Here is a 27,636-nt window from a genome sequence, read left to right on the forward strand (position 1 = left end):
TATCAACAGTGCATTGTGGGAAATATAGTTAATTGTATTTTCAGTCAACATACCTATGATAGGTCTAGGATAGGGCATTTGAAATACAGTAGTTTAGTAAGTCGAAGCATTAAAGTACTTTATTGAAAATTATGACAAAATGTATACAAATTAACAGCATCAGGGGTGTCAAACAATTACATAATGGAAAGCTAGACAGTCAGAGAGCATAATAAATTCCCAAAACGATGGACAATATTTAGCTAATTTTGACAGCGATGAAATATAACCAATTTTCAGTGCAGCTCTCTGGACCTCGATGAAGACCAAATGCCCATTGGATAAAATGAGTTTGACACCCCTGAACTAAACATTGAAAAGTTATGTTGATGGTTGAACAAGATAATAACATAATAGTAATGGATCTTTCTTCATTCCTCCATCCACAGGATGTTGGGTTGAGGCCACGATTGGGGTGGTTGGAACTTGTTTGGGTCCACAGAGTCTGTGGTCAGAGTGGTGCAGACGGGATGTGGGGAGGCCAGTGACAGGCGTGCTGCCAGGAGCCCCATCCTAACACAGCTGTGAGTGTCTCTGCTCTGGAACATACCAGCCAATATCCCACCTACAAGACTAAGGAGGGAAGAGAGGGGTGTGTGGGAAACCAACATTCACCTATGGAGATTTGTTTTTTTTATCCCTAGATAGCTACCGACCTATCTCCGGCTCCTGAGACATTCACCATTTCGGCTGCGGTCTGAGCCAGAGCAGAGTAGTGGACGGCACATAGCCGACCCTTCTGGAAAACAAAAAAACATCATCACCATAATGTTCAGAGATATAACACACACACACACACACACACACACACACACACACACACACACACACACACACACACACACACACACACACACACACACACACACACACACACACACACACACACACACACACACACACACACACACACACACACACATAGTATCATCTTACCCTTGTTCCTCTCCTAGGCTGCAGGTCTACAGACCCAGCGTTATGTTCTCCACACAGCAGCACTCCCATGGCCCCCAGGGTGACCACCACACACTGCAGGTGGTCCAGCAGGGGGCGTGCGAGAGCCATGGCACAGCTTAGCACTTCCTCCACAGAGCTAGGCAGCACTGACACCACAAGACAAGATCTCATCCTCATTAATCAGACAGGAGTTTGTGCATGATGATGAGCTTTCAAACAAAGACTTCATAGTGTGTGCATTACCTATTATACTAGCCCGGACTCAAATCTGTTTGTGATGTCTTGTGAAGTGTCAACTCCTATGGTCACTGTTACACCAAGCATAGGAGTGGGCTCCACAGCACAAAGATAGCTGCGTCCAGGCTAATTACATATTATATACAGTAGGCTCAAGAAATGATCTCAGTGCAGGAATGACTGATTATCATACCTGCAGGTGTCAGGAGGCCCAATGCCTTGTTCATGGTACACAGCTCAGCCAGGTTGGGGGAGGTGTAGGCCAGGGCTTTCCAGCTGTCTGACAGGAAAGGCTTGCAGGCCTTGTCACAATCAGTTGGCTCATACCACACTGCAACACAAGTTTATCACATCAGGGTCTGTATTCATATAGCGTCTCAGAGAGGGAGTGATGATATAGGATCGTTTTGCCTTTTTAGATCATAATGAAAAAGATGACATGGGGAGGGAGGACGTGATCCTAGATCAGCACTCCCACACAGATTCTTTGTGAATATGGGCCCTGATCACACAGCGATGCCCTGATGGTAAGAAAATGGTGATGGATCACTATTGATGACTGTCAAAGCGTTCAGCTCTATATGCTAACCTGGCACTGCATGCTTCTTGGCGACAGAGCAAACATAGTTGATGGTGGAGATGGGTATATTGCCGTCCAAACACATGAGAGAGGCTGCTGAGAGCTTCTCCTCAAACTGGGACACCTGTATGTAGAGATGGGCAAAGTTGTTATTTTTCAGTGCTATTCTATAAAAAACACAATAATGAACAAGAACATTTGATGTGTACTTTTATGTGTAGTAAATCAGATTATTTTTACAGTTTAAATGTAGATGAAGTACCTCCATCAGAAATATTTCTTTTTATTAAACCTTTATTTAACTAGGCAAGTCAGTTACATTTTCAATGGTGGCCTACCCCAGCCAAACTCGGACGAAGCTGGACCAATTGTGCGCCGCCCTATGGGACTCCCAATCACGGCTGGTTGTGATACAGCCCGGAATCGAACCAGGGTCTGTAGTGACCCCTTCAAGCCCTGAGATGCACTGCCTTAGACTGCTACATCACGTGGGAGCCCCAGAAATACTCACATACTGCTCTGTGATTTGCTGGTGAATGTCCATGTCGCCTAATCCCAGACTCAGATCCCCGCTCTCAGTGATTACGGCACAATAAGTGGCGGTCCGCTGGTCCTTAAGCACAGCAACACCACTGGTGTTCTAAAGGAAAATCAAAAAAGGAAAGAATGTCATGCCAGAATACTATGGGAGAGAGGGATTCATTCCGCTTTGCACATGGTCATAACATTCAGTTGTCACCACTTATTAAAGGCCTGATTTAGAGTTGAGATAAGTAACTCGCACAACTCTGATTTGAATGGAAACATGCTGATCTCAACTCAGAACACCTCTCTAAATCTTCTCCACATACATACCATGTGCCGACAGTAGTTCAGCACAGCATCACTGTGAGAGTCAGTTCCAATAGCTGAGATGAACAGAGGTCTTTGGCCCATTCTGCTCAGAGAGTCTGGTGGGTAAAATATCACACAAAAGAAGTCAACATTAAACTGTTTCACTCAATGTAAAAGGTTCATTAACCCTTTTTCCACATATAGGAGCTATGTAGACATAATTGCACATTATAAACTGGTGCTTTGAGCCCTGAATGCTGAAATCAAATCAAACTTTATTTGTCACATGCGCCAAATACAACAAGTGTAGACCTTACCGTGAAATGCTTACTTAGAAGCCCTTAACCAACAGTGCAGTTCAAGAAAGAGTTACGAAAATATTTACCAAGTAGACTAAAGTAAAAAATAATAAAAAGTAACACAGTAGGCCCCCCGGGTGGCACAGTGGTCTCGGGCACTATATGTGCCACCAGAGACTCTGGGTTCGCGCCCAGGCTTTGTCGCAGCCGACCGCGACTGGGAGGTCTGTGGGGCGATGCACAATTGGCCTAACGTCGCCCTGGTTAGAGAGGGTTTGGCCGTTAGGGATATCCTTGTCACATCGCGCACTAGCAAATCCTGTGGCGGGCCGGGCGCAGTGCACGCTAACCATGTCACCAGGTGCATGGTGTTTCCTCCGACACATTGGTGCAGCGGGGGGTCAATGTAAATAGTCTGATAAATAGTCCGGTGGCCATTTGATTAATTGCTCTGCAGTCTTATGGCTTAGGGGTAGAAGCTGTTAGGGAGCCTTTTGGACCTGGCGCTCCGGTACCGCTTGCCGTGTGGTAGCAGAGAAAAACAGTCTATGACTTGGGTGACTGGAGTCTCTGACAATTTTTAGGGCTTTCCTCTGACACCGCCTAGTATACAGGTCCTGGATGGCAGGAATCTCGGCCCCAGTGATGTACTGGGCCGTTCTCACTACCCTCTGTAGCGCCTGATGCTATGCCAGGCGGTGACCCAACCGGTCAGGATGCTCTCGATGGTGCAGCTGTATAACTTTAAGGATCTGGGGACCCATGGCAAATGTTTTCAATCTCCTGAGGGGGAAAAGGTGTTGTCGTGCCCTCGTCACGACTGTCTTGGTGTGTTTGGACCGTGATAGTTCATTAGTGATGTGGACACCAACGAACTTGAAACTCCCGACCCGCTCCACTACAGCCCCGTCGATGTTAATGGGGGCCTGTTCAGCCCGCCTTTTCCTGTAGTCCATGATCATCTCCTTTGTCTTGCTTACATTGAGGGAGAGGTTGTTGTCCTGGCACCACACTGCCAGGTCTCTGACATCCTACCACTGTTGTGTCGTCAGCAAACTTAATGATGGTGTTGGAGTTGTGTTTAGCCATGCAGTCGTTGGTAAACGGGGAGTACAGGAGGGGACTAAGCACGCACCCCTGAGGGGCCCCAGTGTTGAGGATTAGCATGGCAGACGTGTTGATGCCTACCCTTACCACCTGGGGGTGGCCCATCAGAAAGTCCAGTATCCAGTTGCAGAGGAAGGTGTTTAGTCCCAGGGTCATTGACTTAGTGATGAGTTTAGTGGGCACTACTGTGTTGTATGCCGAGCTGTATTCAATGAACAGCATTCTATGACAAAACATGTATTTGTACTGCTCTAATTACGTTGAGAACCAGTTTATAAACGCAATAAGGCACCTTGGGGGTTTGTGATATATGGCCAATATACCACGGCTAAGGGCTGTGTCCAGGCACTCCGCGTTGAGTGGTGCATAAGAACAGCCCTTAGCCGTGGTATATTGGCCATATACTACAAACCCCCGAGGTTCCTTATTGCTTTAAATAACTAACCAGCAAGGTTCTTTCCTACTCCACCAAATGACTGGCAGACACTTCCAGGATTCGTCTGTCCAAACTGTTGAGCAATCAAACAAACCCATGTGTCATTGCCATCAATTGAATATTCCAGACATGCAGTAGTAGATGCTTGACATTAGCAGAGTTTGTGTGAACGTACCACTAGCTTATCTGTTTTCCCCTTGGCAATAAAATCCACATTCACACCACCTATGACAACCTGCGATGAAAGAGCCAGTGTTATTGTACACTAAGCATGTTACACACTGTCCATCAAGCTAAAACCAGAGTAAGAAAAATGATGTGCTCTGCAAGACAAGAGTGATTGGTTCACGTGTATTGATGATGAACATATGACTAGTACTCACAATGTTTGGCTGAGAGTCCGAATCATTCTCTCTCTCCTTTCCGTGAGGAGCAGGTGTCCAAGTCTTCTTCTGCATTCGTTTAGACAGTGCACAGGCTATCTGACTGCCTACCCTGGCATTATTATGAATGAGAGCGATATCTTTGGGAATATCAGATTAAGGGACTTTAATGTAATGATGATACAAACATTCAGTTATACATCGATAAAACAAGTTATAAAAACCACAATTATGTCCGATTATTATAATTTAAAAAATAATAATTCTTACACTAACAATGACTCTGATATGATCCCTCCCTCTCTCTCTGCAGCGTGGTTTTCTCACACCACGTTATTGATCTGAGAAGGATACTAGCCTGGAGGGACTTTCCTCGGGTCAGTTCGTTGACCTTTTGAAGAATGAAGGGCGTCAAATCCCTTCCTCTGATACCTTTAACACTACAGGGGAAATACGTACGAAGGAAACAGAGAGTTAAATCGCGTGCCTGAGGTGAAATGCTGATATTTTTCTTGTCATATCAAGGCAACCAAACAGGAACTCTGATAAGCAACTTCCTGTGTTGTCAGTCATACAAGCGGCTATCTAGAGATCAGGAAATAACTGTTCAGAAAACTACACCAGCATAGACAGACCATGAAAAGTTCTCAATAAATAGGGCTTTATAGCAATACCTTAGTAGGCTAAAAAAAACATGAGCTGGCGCACACCCAGAAAAATGTGTTTGTGTGGAGGTGCTGACTAACGGCGAATAAACTATAAACTATGAAAATAAAGAAAGTAGCACACTCCATATATAAACACTCAGCAATTTAATGGGTATTTACCAGTAGGCAACATACATATCCAAAAACATGTATTGGGGATTATAAACTGGGTGGGTCAAGCCCTGAATGGTAATTGGCTGACAGCCGTAGTATATAAAAAGTTCTGGGACACTGTAAAGTCCATGGAGAATAAGAACACCTCCTCCCAGCTGCCCACTGCACTGAAGATAGGAAACACTGTCACCACTGGTAAATCCACCATAATTGAGCATTTCAATAAGCATTTTTCTACAGCTGGCCATGCTTTCCACCTGGCTACTCCTACCCCGGTCAACAGCACTGCACCCCCAACAGCAACTCGCCCAAGCCTTCCCCATTTCTCCTTCTCCCAAATCCATTCAGCTGATGTTCTGAAAGAGCTGAAAAATCTGGACCCCTACAAATCAGCCGGGCTAGACAATCTGGACCCTTTCTTTCTAAAATTATCTGCCAAAATTGTTGCCACCCCTATTACTAGCCTGTTCAACCTCTCTTTCGTGTCGTCTGAGATTCCCAACGATTGGAAAGCAGCTGCGGTCATCCCCCTCTTCAAAGGGGAGGACACTCTTGACCCAAACTGCTACAGACCTATATCTATCCTACCATGCCTTTCTAAGGTCTTAGAAAGCCAAGTCAACAAACAGATTACCGACCATTTCGAATCTCACCATACCTTCTCTGCTATGCAATCTGGTTTCAGAGCTGGTCATGGGTGCACCTCAGCCACGCTCAAGGTCCTAAACGATATCTTAACCGCCATCGATAAGAAACATTACTGTGCAGCCGTATTCATTGATCTGGCCAAGGCTTTCGATTCTGTCAACCACCACATACTCATCGGCAGACTCGACAGCCTTGGTTTCTCAAATGATTGCCTCGCCTGGTTCACCAACTACTTCTCTGATAGAGTTCAGTGTGTCAAATCGGAGGGTCTGCTGTCCGGACCTCTGGCAGTCTCTATGGGGGTGCCACAGGGTTCAATTCTTGGACCGACTCTCTTCTCTGTATACATCAATGAGGTCGCTCTTGCTGCTGGTGAGTCCCTGATCCACCTCTACGCAGACGACACTATTCTGTATACTTCCGGCCCTTCTTTGGACACTGTGTTAACAACCCTCCAGGCAAGCTTCAATGCCATACAACTCTCCTTCCGTGGCCTCCAATTGCTCTTAAATACAAGTAAAACTAAATGCATGCTCTTCAACCGATCGCTACCTGCACCTACCCGCCTGTCCAACATCACTACTCTGGACGGCTCTGACTTAGAATACGTGGACAACTACAAATACTTAGGTGTCTGGTTAGACTGTAAACTCTCCTTCCAGACCCATATCAAACATCTCCAATCCAAAGTTAAATCTAGAATTGGCTTCCTATTTCGCAACAAAGCATCCTTCACTCATGCTGCCAAACATACCCTTGTGAAACTGACCATCCTACCAATCCTCGACTTTGGCGATGTCATTTACAAAATAGCCTCCAATACCCTACTCAACAAATTGGATGCAGTCTATCACAGTGCAATCCATTTTGTCACCAAAGCCCCATATACTACCCACCATTGCGACCTGTACGCTCTCGTTGGCTGGCCCTCGCTTCATACTCGTCGCCAAACCCACTGGCTCCATGTCATCTACAAGACCCTGCTAGGTAAAGTCCCCCTTATCTCAGCTCGCTGGTCACCATAGCATCTCCCACCTGTAGCACACGCTCCAGCAGGTATATCTCTCTAGTCACCCCCAAAACCAATTCTTTCTTTGGCCGCCTCTCCTTCCAGTTCTCTGCTGCCAATGACTGGAACGAACTACAAAAATCTCTGAAACTGAAAACACTTATCTCCCTCACTAGCTTTAAGCACCAACTGTCAGAGCATCTTACAGATTACTGCACCTGTACATAGCCCACCTATAATTTAGCCCAAACAACTACCTCTTTCCCAACTGTATTTAATTTATTTATTTATTTTGCTCCTTTGCACCCCATTATTTTTATTTCTACTTTGCACATTCTTCCATTGCAAAGCTACCATTCCAGTGTTTTACTTGCTATATTGTATTTACTTTGCCACCATGGCCTTTTTTGCCTTTACCTCCCTTCTCACCTGATTTGCTCACATTGTATATAGACTTGTTTATACTGTATTATTGACTGTATGTTTGTTTTACTCCATGTGTAACTCGGTGTCGTTGTATCTGTCGAACTGCTTTGCTTTATCTTGGCCAGGTCGCAATTGTAAATGAGAACTTGTTCTCAACTTGCCTACCTGGTTAAATAAAGGTAAAATAAAATAAAGAAATAAAAATATCAGGCCATATACCACGGGTATGACAAAACATTTATTTTTACTGCTCTAGTTACGTTGGTAACCCGTTTTTTAATAGCAACAAGGCACCTAGGGGTTTGTGTTATGTGGCCAATATACCACGGCTAAGGGCTGTGTCCAGGCACTCCGTGTTGTGTCGTGCTTAAAGAATAGCCGTTAGTCGTGGTATATTGGCCATATACCACACCTCCTCGGGCCTTATTGCTTAACTCAACTCCAGTCAAGTCAGGTGGAGAGATAATATTATGTTACAATGCAGTGTTTCCTTACTTAGCCTCTGCCAGTGCAGCCTGTATAGCGTTCTCAATCTGTTCTCCAGATGCTGCATGCTCCTTAGGGATTGGCACAGCCAGCAGCAGGCCACTCTGTAGACCCAGGGACAGGTTACCCGCTGTAGGCCAGGGGAAAGAGACAGGTATAGTACATTATGATGCAGTCACAATACAGTGTAAGATTTGTCATAAGCATGATATCTTATAATCATGCCTAGATTATCAGCTCAGAATGACCCTGAAATAACAGCAATTTCGAGTCAGTTGGAAAATGTTGCTACTCAGACATAAAATATTGAGCTGCGTCACCAATGAGATCTGCAGCCTCCTCAGCATTGTTGACATGGTAAGGGGAGGTAAACCCACTTTGTGGAGAGAAGAAAGCGGGGAAATTCATGGAGGTCCCAAATGTGGCGACACACACACCCTGTGTCTCCTGAAGAAAACACAATTATTACTCATTATTTGCAATGTAATGGAATCTCTTGCAATGGAATCTCTTGCAATGGAATCTCTTGCAATGGAATCTCTTGCAATGGAATCTCTTGCAATGGAATCTCTTGCAATGGAATCTCTTGCAATGGAATCTCTTGCAATGGACTCTCTGCATTTGTCCATGTATAATACCATCTAGCAATAACCACTAACCAAGTACTCCAGGGTGCGGCCAATGTCGAGAATGGACTTCACTCCAGCTGAGACCACAGCAATGGGAGTCCTGCCTAGCTCTGTCAGATCTGCACTGATATCCATACCTGAGAAGATGGTCAGTTAACAATTTCAATACATTTTGTTGTTTTCTATTTCTGTATCCTAAACATGAAGTCTCCCTGCTGTGTAATTTCACTGAGGCTACAGTAGCATCCAACCAATAACATTTCACTGAGGCTACAGTAGCATCCAACCAATAACATTTCACTGAGGCTACAGTAGCGTCCAACCAATAACATTTCACTGAGGCTACAGTAGCGTCCAACCAATAACATTTCACTGAGGCTACAGTAGCGTCCAACCAATAACATTTCACTGAGGCTACAGTAGCGTCCAACCAATAACATTTCACTGAGGCTACAGTAGCTTCAAACCAATAACATTTCACTGAGGCTACAGTAGCGTCCAACCAATAACATTTCAACCAATAACAATAACATTTCACTGAGGCTACAGTAGCGTCCAACCAATAACATTTCACTGAGGCTACAGTAGCTTCAAACCAATAACATTTCACTGAGGCTACAGTAGCGTCCAACCAATAACATTTCACTGAGGCTACAGTAGCATCCAACCAATAACATTTCACTGAGGCTACAGTAGCGTCCAACCAATAACATTTCACTGAGGCTACAGTAGCGTCCAACCAATAACATTTCACTGAGGCTACAGTAGATTCCAACCAATAACATTTCACTGAGGCTACAGTAGCTTCAAACCAATAACATTTCACTGAGGCTACAGTAGCATCCAACCAATAACATTTCACTGAGGCTACAACCAATAACATTTCACTGAGGCTACAGTAGCATCCAACCAATAACATTTCACTGAGGCTACAGTAGATTCAAACTAATTACATTTCACTGAGGCTACAATAGCTTCAAACCAATAACATTTCACTGAGTCTACAGTAGCTTCAAACTAATTACATTTCACTGAGGCTACAGTAGGTTCCAACCAATAACATTTCACTTTGGGATATTGTACTTACTATTCTCTCCATCTCGGTGCACTCCTCCAACACCCCCAGTGACAAAGACATGGATACCGGCTCTGTGTGCTGCTATCATGGTGCCTGAAACCGTAGTGCCACCACAGAGACCCTGGAGAACATACACACACACCGGTAAGCAAGGTATTCAATCTGAATAAGACTGAATGGAGTGGCTTTTCAGTTGTTTGTCCAACCTTGACAGGTGCTCACCTTGCTGATGGCGTAGGGCAGGTCTCGGCGGGACACTTTCAGCGACGTCTTACTCCGTGCTAGGTAGTCCAGTTCTTCTGAAGACAACCCCACACGAACCCTCCCCTGGAGCAGCCCAACAGTGGCAGGAATGGCTCCCTCTGTCCTTACTATGGCTTCTACCGCTTTGGCTGTGCTGAATGAGGAAAAACAGTGACTGTTGAAAGCAGTAACTTCTAATACTGAATTAAGGGCGGCAGGTAATCTAGTGGTTAAGACCGTGTGGCCAGTAACCGGAAAGGTTGCTGGTTCGATTCCCTGAGCCAACTAAGTGAAACATCTGGTGATGTGCCCTTGAGCAAGGCACTAATTGCTCCTGTAAGTCTCTCTGGATAAGAGCGTCTGCTAAATGAGGTAGGTACATGTAAGGTTGCTAAAATAAATAAACTTGATAGCATGGATTATATTTTATATCAGGGACTTTCTGTCTAACAAAGTCCTTCACATGTTGACATCTTTGCAGCACATACCTCAGGTTGTGTGGGTATGGCATGCCATGGGTGATGATGGTGCTCTCTAGTGCCACCACTGCTCTGTTTTCTGCCAATGCCTGGGACACTGCCGGGTGGACAAGGAAGAGACCATCTGGAGGGGAGGAGGATACTTTTTTAGAAATATAAAGAATATAAATATTTGAATCCGACTTCAATACTACAATGAGGGTAAGTTCAAAGTCAAGTCTTTTAATATTTTTTTTCATTATTACAGCATTATTATAGCATTATTATAGCATTATTATAGCATTATTATAGCATTATTATAGCATTATTATAGCATTATTATAGCATTATTATAGCATTATTATAGCATTATTATAGCATTATTATAGCATTATTATAGCATTATTATAGCATTATTATAGCTGACATTACCATTTTTGCATAATCTCCTGTGAAATGTTGTGATGCCACGTTTTAAGAGTTGTGCAGATACTTCCTTCAGCAACTTCAACTCAGAATATCTGAGGGAAACAATGAAAGCAGAATAAACTGATCAGAATTCAAGAATAACATTTTAAAAACAACAACCAAACTTTTGTCAAAATTGCACAAAACGTAATCACAGGGAGTTACCTTAATTTCATGATGGAAAACAAACCAGATTTCTCAGCCTTTGACTCCCGGGCATCAAAAGCAGCAGTGAGTAGCCAACCAAGTCACTGCAAGGCACACACAATTCACCCTTTAAGCAGATTTCCATGCTCTAGTTAGTTGGGATAAAGGAACCCCCCCCCCCTATTGGGGCACACAGCAGTAAATCTACACCCGGGAATATCAGTGCTGCCTGCAACATTGTGAAATAAGTGTTTTGTATTCTCATCCTGCTACATTCAAGAACTGATTCAAAATAAAGGTATACTTATTCATATTAAGTCACACTGGTAGAGAAAAACCCAGTCAATTGTAACTTAATAGAACTACTACTTTAAAAAATAATTGAGGAAAGGGCTCTGTCAAAGTTAGGGTCACATAATGTATAAAGTTCACACACAAAAAAGGCCTTATTACACATTATAAACTGGGTGGTTCAATCCCTGAATGCTGATTGGCTGACAGCCGTGGTATATCAGGCCCGATACCACCATATGACAAAACATTTATTTGTACTGCTCTAATTACATTGGTAACCAGTTTATAATAGCAATATGGCACCTCGGGGGTTTGTGGTATATGGCCAATATACCATGGCAAAGGGCTGTATTCAGGCTCTCCGTGCAAAAGAACAGCCCTTAGCCGTGGTATATTGGCCATATACCACACCTCCTCGGGCCTTACCCAGCAAACATGACTGAGCGGGGCCCCTTTGGGGCTGAGATGAGGCTGTGAAATCAGCCATCAGGAGGGTTTTAATGTGGCAGGGAAATCATTCCTTTGCATTTTGGTTGTTTCATTTGTGATGCTCCAGCAAGATTATTCCATACAATAACATTAAGGGCCCTTATGGGTACAGTGGGTGTGAGCGCTGCACTCAGGAAGGGTCTATGTCGAGAATCATGACGTTCCGAGATAAACCAGCTACAGTCCACACAGATCAGTTTGAGACAGGCAGAAGAAAATCACAATAAAGGACAATCTCCTGTTACCCTGTTGAACATAGGCATGGTCACAACGTTCATTATTGACTACATGCACCCTGTTTGCCTTAGAGTAACTGAGACTCGTCTCACACTAACAGAGGGTATAGTTGTGGGTGACTGTGTATAGTTGTGGGTGACTGTGTGGTGCTCACTGCAGAGTTGTCAGTGAGGTGGCCCTTCATCACTCCAACTCACCTGCACTCTAACGGACTGAGAGAGACTAATGGGAGGAGATAACTACACACTAAGACAAGACGGGTGAAAGAGAGCAAGGGGAGCACAAGACAATCTGAGATGTTGCTACACAGGAGAAAGAGTAGGGGAGGAAAGGTGGAGAGAGAGAACTGGAACTACTTTGTCTCGGAGGCTGTCTGTACAGATACGTATCAACCTAGTCCTTGAGGTTCACTGTCATGTTTGTCATTTATTGTCATGTCTTGTCCCTGTGCTCCCCATGCTATTCGTTTCCCTCTGCTGGTCTTGTTTGGTTCTATCCCTCTCTCTCCCCCTCCCCCTTTCACTCTCTCGCTCTCTCTTCTCTCTGTCGTTCCGTTCCTGCTCCCAGCTGTTCCTATTCCCCTAATCATCATTTAGTCTTCCCACACCTGTTCCCGATCCTTTCCCCCTGATTAGACTCCCTATTTATTCCTTTGTGATCCGTTCCTGTTCCATCGGTTCCTTGTTTTGTATTCCATGCTGTAATTGCGTTTCGCCCTGTCCTGTCGTGTTTTTTGCCGTGATTGTGTATCACCCTGTCCTGTCGTGTTTTGTGCCTTCTTCAGACGCTGCGTGTGAGCAGGTGTCTCAGTTGACTACGGCCTGCGCCTACCCGAAGCGACCTGCAGTCTGTGGCCGCTTCTCCAGTTGTTTTCCCCTCTACTATCTAGAGGATTTCAGTTATTCGGTTTTGAGCATTAATAAACTCTGTTTCTGTTAAGTCGCGTTTGGGTCCTCCTTCACCTGCATAACATTCACGTCTAAACATTTGGTTGCTGGAACCAAAGTCAAAAATGGGGATTGTGTTTACATTTTAGCCCCACAGTCAACCTCAGCTTTTTCTGATGTGAAAACAGCCTGAGAAACTAAACTGTCACTCTGTACATCAGCTGTGAGAGCTATACATGAGAATCATACATTCTGTATACTCTGTCCAGCAGCTGATGTATTTGTAATTGTGTGGTCCGGTGTGTCTCTGTATATTTAAACCATTAAAATGTTAATGTTATGTTAATGAAATGTCAGTGTTGTGCATGTTGAAGTTGTAAACTCACTTTGAAAGCATACTTTCTTAATTGAAAATTGTATTGTATTTACTTGATATTAACCTAAAACTCCATTCAGATGCTGAGGTACTTACAGTTGAAGTCAGAAGTTTACATACACTTAGAATGGAGTCATTGACACTCGTTTTTCAACCACTCCACATTTCTTGCTAAACTATAGTTTTTCCAACAATTGTTAACAGACAGATTATTTAACTTATAATTCACTATATCACAATTCCAGTGGGTCAGAGGTTTACATACACTAAGTTGACTGTGCCTTTAAACAGCTTGGAAAATGACTTTAGAAGATTCTGATAGGCTTATTGACATCATTTGAGTCAATTGGAGGTGTACCTGTGGATGTATTTCAAGGCCTACCTTCAAACTCAGTGCCTCTTTGCTTGACATCATGGGAAAACCAAGACCTCTACAATTTCCTCAGAAAAATTGAAGACCTCCACAAGTCTGGTTCATCCATGAGAGCAATTTCCAAACCCATGAATGTACCACATTCATCTGTACAAACAATAGTACGCAAGTATAAACACCATGGGACCACGCAGCCGTCATACCGCTCAGTCTATATGTTCTGTACCCAGTCTTTCAGTCTTTATGTTCTGTACCCAGTCTATATGTTCAATCCCAGAAAAACAGTTCAAAGTCTTTTATAAGATTCTGTACCCAGTCTTTCAGTCTTTATGTTCTGTACCCAGTCTTTCAGTCTTTATATTCTGTACCCAGTCGTTCAGTCTATATGTTCTGTACCACAGTCTAAATGTTCTGTAAAAAAGTCTTTATGTTCTGTACCCAGGGACAAAGATCTTTATGTTCTGTACCCAGTGTCAGTCTATATGTTCTGTACCCAGTCTTTCAGTCTATATGTTCTGTACCCAGTCGTTCAGTCTTTATGTTCTGTACCCAGTCTCAGTCTTTATGTTCTGTACCCAGTCTTTGTGTTCTGTACCCAGTCTTTATGTTTACCCAGTCTATATGTTCTGTACCCAGTCGTTCAGTCTTTATGTTCTGTACCCAGTCGTTCAGTCTTTATGTTCTGTACCCAGTCGTTCAGTCTTTATGTTCTGTACCCAGTCTTTCAGTCTTTATGTTCTGTACCCAGTCTATATGTTCTGTACCCAGTCGTTCAGTCTATATGTTCTGTACCCAGTCTTTCAGTCTTTATGTTCTGTACCCAGTCTTTCAGTCTTTATGTTCTGTACCCAGTCGTTCAGTCTATATGTTCTGTACCCAGTCTTTATGTTCTGTACCCAGTCGTTCAGTCTTTATGTTCTGTACCCAGTCGTTCAGTCTATATGTTCTGTACCCAGTCTTTCAGTCTATATGTTCTGTACCCAGTCGTTCAGTCTTTATGTTCTGTACCCAGTCGTTCAGTCTTTATGTTCTGTACCCAGTCTTTGTGTTCTGTACCCAGTCTTTATGTTCTGTACCCAGTCTATATGTTCTGTACCCAGTCGTTCAGTCTATATGTTCTGTACCCAGTCGTTCAGTCTTTATGTTCTGTACCCAGTCTTTCAGTCTATATGTTCTGTACCCAGTCTATATGTTCTGTACCCAGTCTTTATGTTCTGTACCCAGTCTATATGTTCTGTACCCAGTCGTTCAGTCTATATGTTCTGTACCCAGTCTTTCAGTCTATATGTTCTGTACCCAGTCTATATGTTCTGTACCCAGTCTATATGTTCTGTACCCAGTCGTTCAGTCTTTATGTTCTGTACCCAGTCTTTATGTTCTGTACCCAGTCGTTCAGTCTTTATGTTCTGTACCCAGTCGTTCAGTCTTTATGTTCTGTACCCAGTCGTTCAGTCTTTATGTTCTGTACCCAGTCGTTCAGTCTTTATGTTCTGTACCCAGTCTTTATGTTCTGTACCCAGTCGTTCAGTCTTTATGTTCTGTACCCAGTCGTTCAGTCTTTATGTTCTGTACCCAGTCGTTCAGTCTTTATGTTCTGTACCCAGTCGTTCAGTCCTTCTGTTCTGTACCCAGTCTTTATGTTCTGTACCCAGTCTTTATGTTCTGTACCAGTCGTTCAGTCCTTCTGTTCTGCATCTTTGTACTTGACCCAAGCCGTTCGTTCTAAATGGTCCATTTCCATACTGGCTGGTAACGTTCCTATCACTTGCTTGTTAAGTCAACTACAGCTAATTTACAGTCATGTCAAACAGTGCAGCCAAAATAACGAAGTAGCTGTATATGTTTTAGCTGTTTTATAGTTATATTGATTTTGATACATACATAACAATGAGCTAGTGATGCGCGATTTCACCTGGCATAGAAAATGTGCTCTCTCTTCAGGACACTTGTTCAATATCTAGCCAACAACACAGCTGAATAGAGCCAATCCTAACTAGAGCAAATGTGCTAAAGCTAGTTAGAAACTTCCTTCAAACTGCACGCAGAGACATACAAATGGTATACACAAGTTCATCTGACTCTGGGGATAACGGGTTTCATTGCCAAAATCCCAAAATCCCTAAGTTATTATTTAAGGCATATTAATTAATTGATAATAACTAACATATTTGTATACATGGCACTAGGCATTCCATTTCCCATAATTCATATCAGCTCATTACCAACAATACTGCTCTTAATGCTTACCTTCTCCAGTGTGTGAGAAACTCAGGAATGAGAGACTTTTTCACCAGAAAAGTGAGTGAACTTTGACCCTGCCATGCCTTTTGTTGACACAGTTTGCTTGCCTTTACCATGAGAACTCTGACCTGTATCTACTCACCCAGTTTCACCCAGTTTGAGTTTATGCAATTGGGAATTAACATGATATGAATAAGAAAACTATATCTTAAAATATATCCATTAGTATCAATGCACACAGTTACACAATTTGCTAAGAAAAGAGCTACTCTGGTATCAAAAAGTTGAATATATAATGAAACACATGAGTAATTAAATAAAATATGGTTGATTTCATGCAAGCTCATTCTCCCTGCCTCTTTCACTAGGCCGACACAACACATTTTCCACCTACAGGTTTCTGTGCCTGTCACGTGAGTGAGGAGAGACGGACCAAGGCTCAGCGGATGTTGAGTTCCACATATTTATTATAAAGTGAAACTTAACAAGAGCAAAACAAAATAAATCAATAAACTAAGACCGAAACGTGACTACGTGGTTCACATGCACAAACCACAAAATAATATCCCACAAATGCAGGTGGGGAAGCAACCTACCTAAATATGATCCCCAATCAGAGGCAACGATAAACAGCTGCCTCTAATTGAGAACCATATTAGCACCCACATAAAAATATCTATACTAGATCAAGCCCTGGTCACGCCCTGACCTACACCATAGAGAACTAAGGGCTCTCTATGATCAGGGCGTGACAGTGCCAATATACCACTCAACCAATAAACAAAACATACTGACTTGGGCACTTCAAAATCATGGGTTGTGTTTTCAACACCACAATAAATAGACTATGTCAATCTTGACAAACAGAAAATCAGTGGTGTAAAGTACTTAAGTAAAAATACCTTAAAAATACATTAAAGTACTACTTAAGTAGTATCTGTACTTTACTATTTATATTTTTGGCAACTTTTACTTTTAACTTCATTCTGAAATAAAATAATGTACTTTAACTTTTTTTCACCCAAAAGTACTGGTTACATTTTTACAGGAAAATTCACACTTATCAAGAGAACATCCCTGGTCATCCCTACTGCATCTGATTTGGCAGACTCACTAAACACAAATGCTTCGTCTGTAAATTATAGCTGAGTGTTGGAGAGGGCCCCTGGCAATTCGGCAATAAAAATAAAATAAGACATGGTGCCGGCACAGCCACCCCTTGTAGCCTGGATCCTCTCTAGGTTTCTTCCTAGGTTTTGGCCTTTCTAGGGAGTTTTTCCTAGCCACCGTGCTTCTACACCTGCATTGCTTGCTGTTTGGGGTTTTAGGCTGGGTTTCTGTACAGCACTTTGAGATATAATAATAATAATATATGCCATTTAGCAGACGCTTTTATCCAAAGCGACTTACAGTCATGTGTGCATACATTCTACGTATGGGTGGTATCAGCTGATGTAAGAAGAGTTTTATAAATACATTTGATTGATTGATTTGCCGTCTGGTTTGTTTAATATAAGGAATTTTTTATGATTTTTACTTTTGATACTCAAGCACATTTTAGCAATTCCATTTGCTTTTGATACTTAAGCATATTTAAAACCAATTACTTGGACTTTTACTCAAGTAGTATGTTACTGGGTGACCCCCCTTTACCTCATTAAACTTTTGGGGTGTTTTTAAGCAGTTGTCTCTTTCAACTTATCAAATGGCAGCTGCACAGTTTGGATTGATTGATTTGATTTGTCAGTAAAAAAATAAAAATACATAAATATATATGTACACAGTACAAATATTTTAAAAGTGACCGGGATTGCACAATAAAGGTGGGTAATGTAAACCAGCGAAAAAACACACTACCCTCCTCTGTGCCAAATAAAAAACTACACAACCATCCCCAAAGCAAAAATAAAGTTTGACAACCCTCCCCTATTTTGGTCCACTCCCCCACCCCAGTAAATATAAAACTGTCCCTTCTACAGAGTTACCTGATCAAATCTACTTGTCATATGCATAAAATACAGTGTAGTGTACACAGTACCATGAAATGCTTACTTACTGAACACAGCAGGATAACGATAGAGTGAACTAAACACAGTGAGTCTCTATGAACACCTTATTGTTGTACTTGTTTTTCTTGCACAAACACTTGTCTTTTTTTAACTAGCACTGATTTTGGTTATAGCTGCTTCATTTAAGTTTTAGAACATGCAATGACTGTGATATGTGGTTGTCTTACCTACCTTAGTTGAATGCACTGACTATGAGTTGCTCTGGTTAAGAGCATTGGATAAATGACCAAAATGTTAAATGCCTTTAAACTGTATTGAGTTGCAGGTGGGTTTGAGAGTCGTTACTTCGTTCTGTCCTGGACACATTCCATGTTCCCCTCACTCCACAACTGAGAGCATTATGAGCTTCCCCCTCGACTGTTACACGTGCGCGGTCTTCACTCTCAAAAGGTCATAGGAAGACACTGTGCAACAGGGTCCACATATGCTTGTGGTGGGGCCTGTAACGTTAGATGAGTTGCAGTATGTGACACTGACACCCTCTCATAGACCTCTCTTTGGTATGTCCCTGTTGACCCCATACAGACATTAGTTGAACCCAAGATGTCTTCAAGATGATGATGTGGTGCACTGCGTGGGCTTGGGGATGGATCACTCCCTAGCGGCATCAGTGAAATTGCACTGCTGTTCCTTCTTTAAGTGTGCTGACAGAGGGATACCAACCTACCGAGACAGAGTTACAGGACCCATCTTGCTCAGCTGGATGGGAAACACATATATGTGTGTGCGCCGAGAGAGGAAATGGTTTGGATTCATTGAGTCCCTCTGTCATGTGAAGGGTTGCAGAGTACACCGTGTGATCCCTCTCTGCCGGTGTCACATCATTGATGGGAGAGGAAGGTCCATCTTCTATGCACTCTGGCACACTCTGTCTGATGGTGAGGAGGCTCTCAGTTGGTTGTTCTATAGCATGATGCTCCAGGGAAGGTTCCTCCACGTCCTCATCTGTGTCCTTTACTAGTTCATCCTCAAACCAGTTTGGATGCTCCAGCTGATAGGCATGGAAAGCCTCCACTGCTTCCCGCAATGCTTTCCCTGAGGGACATTGAAAATACTGGTCCTCGGTGATGCCTTCAATGCGATTCACTCGCCCTGGCTCATGTTTCTCTTTATCCAGGATCCTGAAGAAGAGCTCCTCAAAATGCTTCATGAGTTTGTACCTGTAAAGGGGAACAGGAATGAGTCATGGCAGGTATCTCTCTGTCTCTCTCTGTCTCTGTCTCTCTGTCTCTGTCTCTCTCTGTGTCTCTGTCTCTCTCTCTCTCTGGGTCTCTGTCTCTCTCTCTGTCTCACTCTCTATGTCTCTCTCTCTCTCTCTCTGTCTCTCTCTCTCTCTGTGTCTCTGTCTCTCTCTCTCTCTCTCTCTCTCTCTCTCTCTCTGTGTCTCTCTCTCTCTCTGTCTCTCTCTCTTGCTGTGTCTCTGTCTCTGTCTCTCTCTCTCTCTCTGTGTCTCTCTCTCTCGCTGTGTCTGTCTCTGTCTCTGTCTCTCTCTCTCTCTCTCTCTCTGTCTCTCTGTCTCTCTCTGTGTCTCCCTCTCTCTCCTCTCTATGTCTCTCTCTCTCTCTCTCTCCCTCTGTCTCTGTCTCCCTCTGTCTCTGTCTCTCTCCCTCCCTCTCTCCCTCCCTCCCTCCCTCCCTCCCTCCCTCCCTCCCTCCCTATGACAGTACCTCACTATGATGTTAAACGGAGATGGAACATCCTCCTCGGAACAAACGTCCTCAAAGTAAGCCACCATGTAGTTCTGGAACGTTCCAGATCTCACAAAGCTGGGCACCAGGAGGCTGAGCGCAGGGGTGAGCATGTCCCCCATGGGGGAACGTACCTCCTCTCTCAGGATCACCCGGGTTTCGGCACCATCACACATTGCTCTCCATTTGGCCCTTACCCCTCGTGAACACAGGATTAGGATCTTGTCTGAGGATTTAACAATCTGTTCCCTCTGCCAGTCCAGCCACTGGACACTACCCACAATGCCCAGCCGGGCAGAGTCCAGCAGGTCCAGCACAACCTAAATGAGTCAATTAATTCACTTTATTTGACAAATTGAATGTACATATAGGGCTGGTTTCCAGACACAGATTAAGCCTACAGTATTTCACAACACTATTTCAATGGAGATTCATTATTGAGTAGGATTTCAAATCCAGGACTAGGCTAGATCCATCCCATAGAGGTGCCCTAGTCACAATACATACATTTAAAAAATCATAGAGGATTAAAAACACAATAATATCAACAGACAACAGTCAAAATGTCCATCGTGGTCCTCGTTCTCACCTCTATGCCACACTTAGCCATGAGGAAAGCGCAGAGCTTCAGGACGATCTCTATATACAGAGGATGGTCCGGAGAGTAGATGATGAGGACTTTCCTTTTCCTCTCTTGTATTTGGACTCCCTCCAGTTCACCTCTGGGCGTGGTCAGGAGCTGGCTTCCTGGATCTAGGAAGGAGAAGAAGAAATGGAATAGAGTGCGCAGAAATATAAACAATATTTTATCAGTTGAGGCATGTAGTTTACTATTCTGTTTTTATTTAGTGAAAGGTTCATCTATTAACCAACAAACCTGTATGGGATGTTTTTTGCAGCAAATAAGTCAGGAAACCACCAGCCATGATTAGCCCCAGTAATGCTTTTATTATCAAAGATCGGCTGTAAGTGGGAGGCCTTTGATAGTCTGGGGAAAAAAACAATACAATTAATTTATCAGACAAAGATAAAAGTGGAAATCAATGAGATGACCGTTGGACAAAATAAGTAATTTAGAAGGCAAATACATTTTACTCACAGGAGCAGTAGTTACACTTTGTCTGGTGATGTAAACAGTTGCTCTTGCACCGTATAAAAAATGGCTGAATCTTTTGAGAGAAAAAAGTATGTTTGTGGTTAGGTCAGTCAGTGAAATTGAAAACAAATGGTTGCTGTAGGAAATGAAACTTACCACAATTAGCATTTCACATGGAGGCAGCTGCCATACATCCAGTTCAAAAGTCACATTCAATGATGTTCTATTCTCCTGAAACGTGAATTGAAGGGAATTGAAGAAATCATGACACAGTAATAAGTTCCAGGAACACAGTAATCAATTACCGATGTTTCATCATTGAGTGCTGTTGACCACAGATACCTACCCTCGTGACATGTTGTGAGTGTTGTTGACCACAGATACCTACCCTCGTGACATGTGAGTGTTGTTGACCACAGGTACCTACCCTCGTGACATGTTGTGAGTGTTGTTGACCACAGATACCTACCCTCGTGACATGTTGTGAGTGTTGTTGACCACAGATACCTACCCTCGTGACATGTTGTGAGTGTTGTTGACCACAGATACCTACCCTCGTGACATGTTGTGAGTGTTGTTGACCACAGATACCTACCCTCGTGACATGTTGTGAGTGTTGTTGACCACAGATACCTACCCTCGTGACATGTTGTGAGTGTTGTTGACCACAGATACCTACCCTCGTGACATGTTGTGAGTGTTGTTGACCACAGATACCTACCCTCGTGACATGTTGTGAGTGTTGTTGACCACAGATACCTACCCTCGTGACATGTTGTGAGTGTTGTTGACCACAGATACCTACCCTCGTGACATGTTGTGAGTGTTGTTGACCACAGATACCTACCCTCGTGACATGTTGTGAGTGTTGTTGACCACAGATACCTACCCTCGTGACATGTTGTGAGTGTTGTTGACCACAGATACCTACCCTCGTGACATGTTGTGAGTGTTGTTGACCACAGATACCTACCCTCGTGACATGTTGTGAGTGTTGTTGACCACAGATACCTACCCTCGTGACATGTTGTGAGTGTTGTTGACCACAGGTACCTACCCTCGTGACATGTTGTGAGTGTTGTTGACCACAGATACCTACCCTCGTGACATGTTGTGAGTGTTGTTGACCACAGATACCTACCCTCGTGACATGTTGTGAGTGTTGTTGACCACAGGTACCTACCCTCGTGACATGTTGTGAGTGTTGTTGACCACAGATACCTACCCTCGTGACATGTTGTGAGTGTTGTTGACCACAGATACCTACCCTCGTGACATGTTGTGAGTGTTGTTGACCACAGGTACCTACCCTCATGACATGCTGTGAGTGTTGTTGACCACAGATACCTACCCTCATGACATGTTGTGAGTGTTGTTGACCACAGATACCTACCCTCATGACATGCTGTGAGTGTTGAGTGTTCTGGATGGATATCTGGTATTCGTCAGAGAACTCAGCTGTATTAAAACCCACTGTGATGATCAGTCTCTCTCCTCCATCCACTGACACAGTCCAGGACAACTGGGGATCCCAAAGACTGCCTGGAATGATGCAACATACTCAGTGTTGTTGTAGATATATCCAAGCCCTTGATTACTTTCTGTATTAACTATTACCTGACTGTAATTGTGAGCCTTACCGTTTTCCAAACACACCTTGGCTGCTTTTATGCTTGGATCCCTGCATCCTGGTCATGAGGGCATACAGGTGTACATTTTAATACACATGCAGAAGTTTAACCGAATCACTTTTCCAATCTAATTCCATGTCTGCCTCACCAGGGATTGTAAAGATTTTGTCAAGTCTGTAATTCCCCAGGTCTGGTTTTGGTAAGTTGTAGATCGAAACAGAATAATTGTTTTCGGGGTCCACCACAACTCTGTCCAAGGAAAATGTCCACTAAGAGAAAGTCAAGTAAATAGATATCAGTCTAACGAAACAGAAGGTTCTTTTCATATCTGACTATTAATTTCCACCTTTCAGCAAACCTCCATCACTCAGATTCACATCCAGTATCATTGTTTTACCGGCTTCCAGTTAATCATCATGTTTTGTATTTCGTTATGGAAGATGTATCGGACACATATGCTTTGATTGCTGTCCTCTTCAGTGACGTGCACCTCGGTCCCACTGGTCCCATTGATTACACCTCCTGTTGATTAGATCAAGGAAGAAGAAGAAAATGATTACATCATTGTTGGAGCTGCTAGAGCCCAGGGTCTGTCGCAACGCACTGCAGCGCACCGGGAACCGATTAGGGATGAAATGCCTTGTTTCAACGGCACAACAGCAGAAGCAAGCATCCAGTTTTACTTGCCTATCAAATAATAAGAACCGCTGTGTACATTACCATTGATCTGAAGGCTCCAGCTCAGAGACATCACGGGTAGCAGATCACCACTCTCCCCTCTCCTCACAAACACATGCTGCTGTGAACCTGAGTGCCACAGAGGACCGTTAGGCGCCTGGTGTCTGGGTTTAATCCAGCCGTCGTCTGAACAGTTATCTGGCAGATTCAATAGATGGTATGACAATGAATGATCTGTATTCACAGTGTTTATCATCATTGAACATATTGAAATGTATTGAACAAAATACTGTACAAGTTAACAATATTTATGTTTAACTGCACATGTCATGATTTAGCATTTCACTATGCTATTTTTATAATACAGAAACCCCCTTGGGTTTTTTCCAACTGTGTACCCGGTATTTACAGCAATCAAGACAAGATACATTCCCCATAGTCAGATGACACTTACTAATTTGAACGCTGCATTGAAGATCCTGGAAAACAAAAATGAAATAAAAGGTATACTGTGCAATAGGCTATTACAACAAATACAATGAAGTGAGAGGAAGATAACGGATCCTAGGCAGTCTTGTCAGGCGGTCCGATTGAGAAGCATAAAGAGTCAGGTGCAAAATCGTGGTATTTATTTCCAGGTGCAGAAGGTGAGCTGAACACGTGGATATTTACAAAACGTTGACGAATACTGGAATATAAACGTAGAATCGCTAAATAACTAACAGCCTAATACTCCCCTGAATAGAGTACCACAGTATGAGTCATAATACCCATAAAACCTAGAGATCAATGAAGGAAATGTCCGGGGGTATCATTGGATGGGGCCACAGTGTCTCCTAACCCCTCCTGTCTCAGCCTCCAGTATTTATGCTGCAGTAGTTTATGTGTCGGGGGGGGGGGGGGGGTAGGGTCAGTTTGTTATATCTGGAGTACTTCTCCTGTCTTATCCAGTGTCCTGTGTGAATTTAAGTATGCTCTCTCTAATTCTCTCTTTCTCTCTTTCTTTCTCTCTCTCGGAGCCCTAGGACCATGTCTCAAGATTACCTGGCATGATGACTCCTTGCTGTCCCCAGTCCACCTGGCCGTGCTGCTGCTCCAGTTTCAACTGTTCTGCCTTATTACTATTCGACCATGCTGGTCATTTATGAACATTTGAACATCTTGGCCATGTTCTATTATAATCTCCACCCGGCACAGCCAGAAGAGGACTGGCCACCCCACATAGCCTGGTTCCACTCTAGGTTTCTTCATAGGTTTTGGCCTTTCTGGGGAGTTTTTCCGAGCCACCGTGCTTCTACACCTGCATTGCTTGCTGTTTGGGGTTTTAGGCTGGGTTTCTGTACAGCACTTTGAGATATCAGCTGATGTACGAAGGGCTATATAAATAAATTTGATTTGATTTTGATTTGAAATGGTTCCAGTTGTTTTCCACCATTCCTTTTTCCCAAAGGGGATTTTAGAAACACTTAAAAAAAGGGCTGTATTTCATGTAGTCTTACCATGGCATGACATTTTGATAACCGTGTAAATCTCTCTTAGACAAGGTGACTTTTATCAATATATTCACCTGTATTTTCCCCACAAAAAAATGAAATGCTAATTATCTGCTAATGTGGCTATCATAAAGAACTACAAATACCACAATGATCTGGAGGAGACTGCCGAATTGAGGCAAAGTTATGAATCTCTGGATTAACTATCTAATGTTAGCTAAATATAGCAATGAATAAATTGGCTACATTTCTTTAAATTGACAATTCTGTGAACTGTTCTGTGCAATTTTTAAATTGACACAATACTTGTTAGCAAAGGTGTCTGCAAGAGATGATGTGCAGGAGCTTGTGGGGATTTGATGATGTCTACTTTGATGATAGTTAGCATTTTCGGATCTGAGAGTAAATAAAGCTGAATATATTGATAAAAGTCACCCTGTCCGAGAGAATTACATGGTTATCAAAACATCACGCCAGGGTAAAACTATGCTTAAAACAGCCCTTATTTTGTGTTTCTAAAATCCCCTATGGGAAAAATTGATCGTGGAAAAAAACGATTGGAACCATTTCCTTGTTTGACCACTAGGTTTTATGGGTATTATGACACCTCCACTGTGGAACTCTATAAGCAACCTGAACAGATGAAAAACCCAATCCTTAAAACTGGTATAATCCAAAATGCACCTCAACAGGTGTTTCTTCAATGACAATATCTTATTATATAATCAATACTCTCAATGTATTAGCCTATACATTTCAACATCTCAGAACATAACATCACATAAACATTAAATGAATAAAGATGAGGAAAAAACCCTCAGTGGCTATGAAAATAGAACATCTAAATTCCTGAGAGCCTCTGCTGGATAAAAATGGGACCTGACTGGCTTGCTCTCTCATGATCAGTGGCGTGTACTCACCACAATTCACTTCTGAGTACAGGTCCATTTAAAATCAATTTGTTATTTAACTTCCTTCTCGCCTTTAGATATTTTATGTAGAAACTTGGGACATGTGTACTATTAGCAGGCGTACGCTTGAAACATGAACAAACAACAACAAAAACATTTGCAAAGTGTGTTTGGCTGTATTGCGCCAAATTAGTAAAATACAATGGAGTGGAATGTGTCACGTGACGGGCGCTCTCCAGTGCGCATAGTCCCAGCGTGTTTTGATAATTTGCGATGCATTTCTACAGTTAATTACAGTAGAGAACAACTGTGTTGGTTAAAACATACCAGTTGTGTGCAGTTCAGGGGTGGCCATTCCAGAATCCTGAGAGTTGACGTCAGAGTCAGTCCAAAGATGATCAACCAAACACAGTACAGGTCCATTGTCCTCGAGAAATGTTCTGCACGTCCCTGAAAACGCAGGCCTATGTACACAATAAGGATAACGCGTGTTGGAGATGTGTTGTGATGGTACAATGTGAAGCCTTCAATTCTGAGAATGAAATACAGGTAGCTTGCAGGAGGACATGTGCAGGCTTGAACAAGGAAATGCTTTGAGGTAAATGTCTCTGGTGAATTTGTACTGATAAACATCATAATTTGAAGGAAATGACACATTAGGTTGTTTTCTTATCACACATCAGCCACTAGAGGGAGGCACCTACTAGATGTCTTTGCCCTGTCTAGTCAGGATCCTCAAGTATTCTAGATTGGTGTTGGTATACTGTGTTTGGATTATATGGATATTAGCCCATCTATGCCTTTCTGACTGACTGCCTTTCTGACTGCCTTTCTGACTGTATATTAGCCCATCTATGCCTTTCTGACTGACTGCCTTTCTGACTGCCTTTCTGACTGTATATTAGCCCATCTATGCCTTTCTGACTGACTGCCTTTCTGACTGTATATTAGCCCATCTATGCCTTTCTGACTGTATATTAGCCCATCTATGCCTTTCTGACTGTATATAGTCCAATTTCTACACTATAAAAAAAGTAAATATGTTTGGGTTTTGAAACCTCTTAGTATTCATAAAAATACATCCAATAACTCATGTATAAAAATGAACGTGTTGATTACTGTATATTTAACTGTAGTCTAATCCTACCACTTCTAATCCGGAGAATACACCATTACTCATCAACGCCGAGTGGGAATGTGTTGGAATGTTCTCTCAGCCGAATCCCCAATGGATCTGTATACATTCTCAACCTCGATCACAGGCTCAACACTGTGATCTACAAACACGTTGCCGGCTTATCTACACTGAACCCCAGATATCCCAGCGTCAGTTGTTTCATTATCGGGCTTAAATCCTAAAGATTGATCTGTGACCAGGGATTGTGTGTGCTCAGTCCTGGCTCTTCTTACAGCTGTTTCTGTACTGTTCACTGACAGCCAGCTTAGAGCTCTGTCCCAAATGGCATCCTATTCCCTACATAGTGCACACCGTTTTTTTTTTTTTTACCAGCGCCCATGGTGAACTATGTCGGGAAGAAGGTGCTATTTGGGATGTAGACAAAGCTCTAGTCAGATCAGCTTACATAACACTATGGCAGATTGACTAGCCTGGTCCTAGATCTGTTTGTGCTGAGTTGCCAACTCCTATGTCTGCTATGGTCGTATAAATTAGCAAGACGGCACAAACAGATCTGGGACCAGGCTAAAGATTGACACCTGCCCTCTAGCTGCTATTTGGATCCATTACGTAGATCAGGGCAACCCTGTTCCTGGAACTCTGAAGGTACTGCAGGATTCTGTTCCAACTAGGCACCACATCTGACCAACTGAGCTAATTGATCAGTTCAGCGATTGACTAAATACAACACACCTGGTCTTTCAGGTTGGG

General features: G+C 43.0%; 2 protein-coding genes across 6 annotated transcripts; both read right to left on the minus strand.

The window, feature by feature from the left end:
• Positions 1 to 101: 101 nt before the first annotated feature.
• On the minus strand, positions 102 to 18,579 carry zgc:136858 (uncharacterized protein LOC678543 homolog). 4 transcript variants are annotated; one of them, XM_046344894.1, is made up of 20 exons: positions 18,423 to 18,579; positions 11,304 to 11,389; positions 11,103 to 11,191; positions 10,701 to 10,815; positions 10,192 to 10,366; positions 9,979 to 10,090; positions 8,922 to 9,028; positions 8,583 to 8,709; positions 8,272 to 8,392; positions 5,227 to 5,312; positions 4,873 to 5,012; positions 4,665 to 4,724; positions 4,499 to 4,562; positions 2,669 to 2,763; positions 2,325 to 2,453; positions 1,823 to 1,937; positions 1,427 to 1,564; positions 976 to 1,142; positions 696 to 775; positions 102 to 612 (listed from the first exon to the last, which is right to left on the minus strand). In XM_046344894.1, exons 2-20 carry the CDS (start codon positions 11,312 to 11,314, stop codon positions 411 to 413), a joined length of 2,133 nt encoding a protein of 710 aa, XP_046200850.1. In that variant the 5' UTR covers positions 11,315 to 11,389; positions 18,423 to 18,579; the 3' UTR covers positions 102 to 410. The 4 variants fall into 4 exon arrangements, with proteins under 4 accessions (XP_046200850.1, XP_046200847.1, XP_046200848.1 ...); XM_046344891.1 differs by having other exon boundaries at positions 696 to 778; positions 18,423 to 18,574; XM_046344892.1 differs by lacking the exon at positions 18,423 to 18,579 and adding an exon at positions 16,189 to 16,231 and having other exon boundaries at positions 696 to 778.
• Positions 18,580 to 18,773: 194 nt separating this feature from the next.
• Positions 18,774 to 26,318, minus strand: LOC124032830 (interleukin-17 receptor A). Of its 2 annotated transcripts, none has more exons than XM_046344895.1 (13): positions 26,076 to 26,318; positions 23,799 to 23,823; positions 23,387 to 23,542; positions 23,064 to 23,188; positions 22,815 to 22,935; positions 22,676 to 22,723; positions 22,429 to 22,577; positions 21,192 to 21,266; positions 21,039 to 21,108; positions 20,817 to 20,927; positions 20,529 to 20,692; positions 19,919 to 20,259; positions 18,774 to 19,411 (listed from the first exon to the last, which is right to left on the minus strand). In XM_046344895.1, the coding sequence occupies exons 1-13, from the start codon at positions 26,169 to 26,171 to the stop codon at positions 18,859 to 18,861; spliced, it is 2,034 nt and encodes a 677-aa protein (XP_046200851.1). In that variant the 5' UTR covers positions 26,172 to 26,318; the 3' UTR covers positions 18,774 to 18,858. The 2 variants fall into 2 exon arrangements, with proteins under 2 accessions (XP_046200851.1, XP_046200852.1); XM_046344896.1 differs by lacking the exon at positions 26,076 to 26,318 and adding an exon at positions 25,758 to 25,913.
• Between the last annotated feature and the right edge of the window lie 1,318 nt (positions 26,319 to 27,636).

This window comes from Oncorhynchus gorbuscha, linkage group LG01 (genome assembly GCF_021184085.1).
Source record: "Oncorhynchus gorbuscha isolate QuinsamMale2020 ecotype Even-year linkage group LG01, OgorEven_v1.0, whole genome shotgun sequence".
Taxonomy (NCBI): domain Eukaryota; kingdom Metazoa; phylum Chordata; class Actinopteri; order Salmoniformes; family Salmonidae; genus Oncorhynchus; species Oncorhynchus gorbuscha.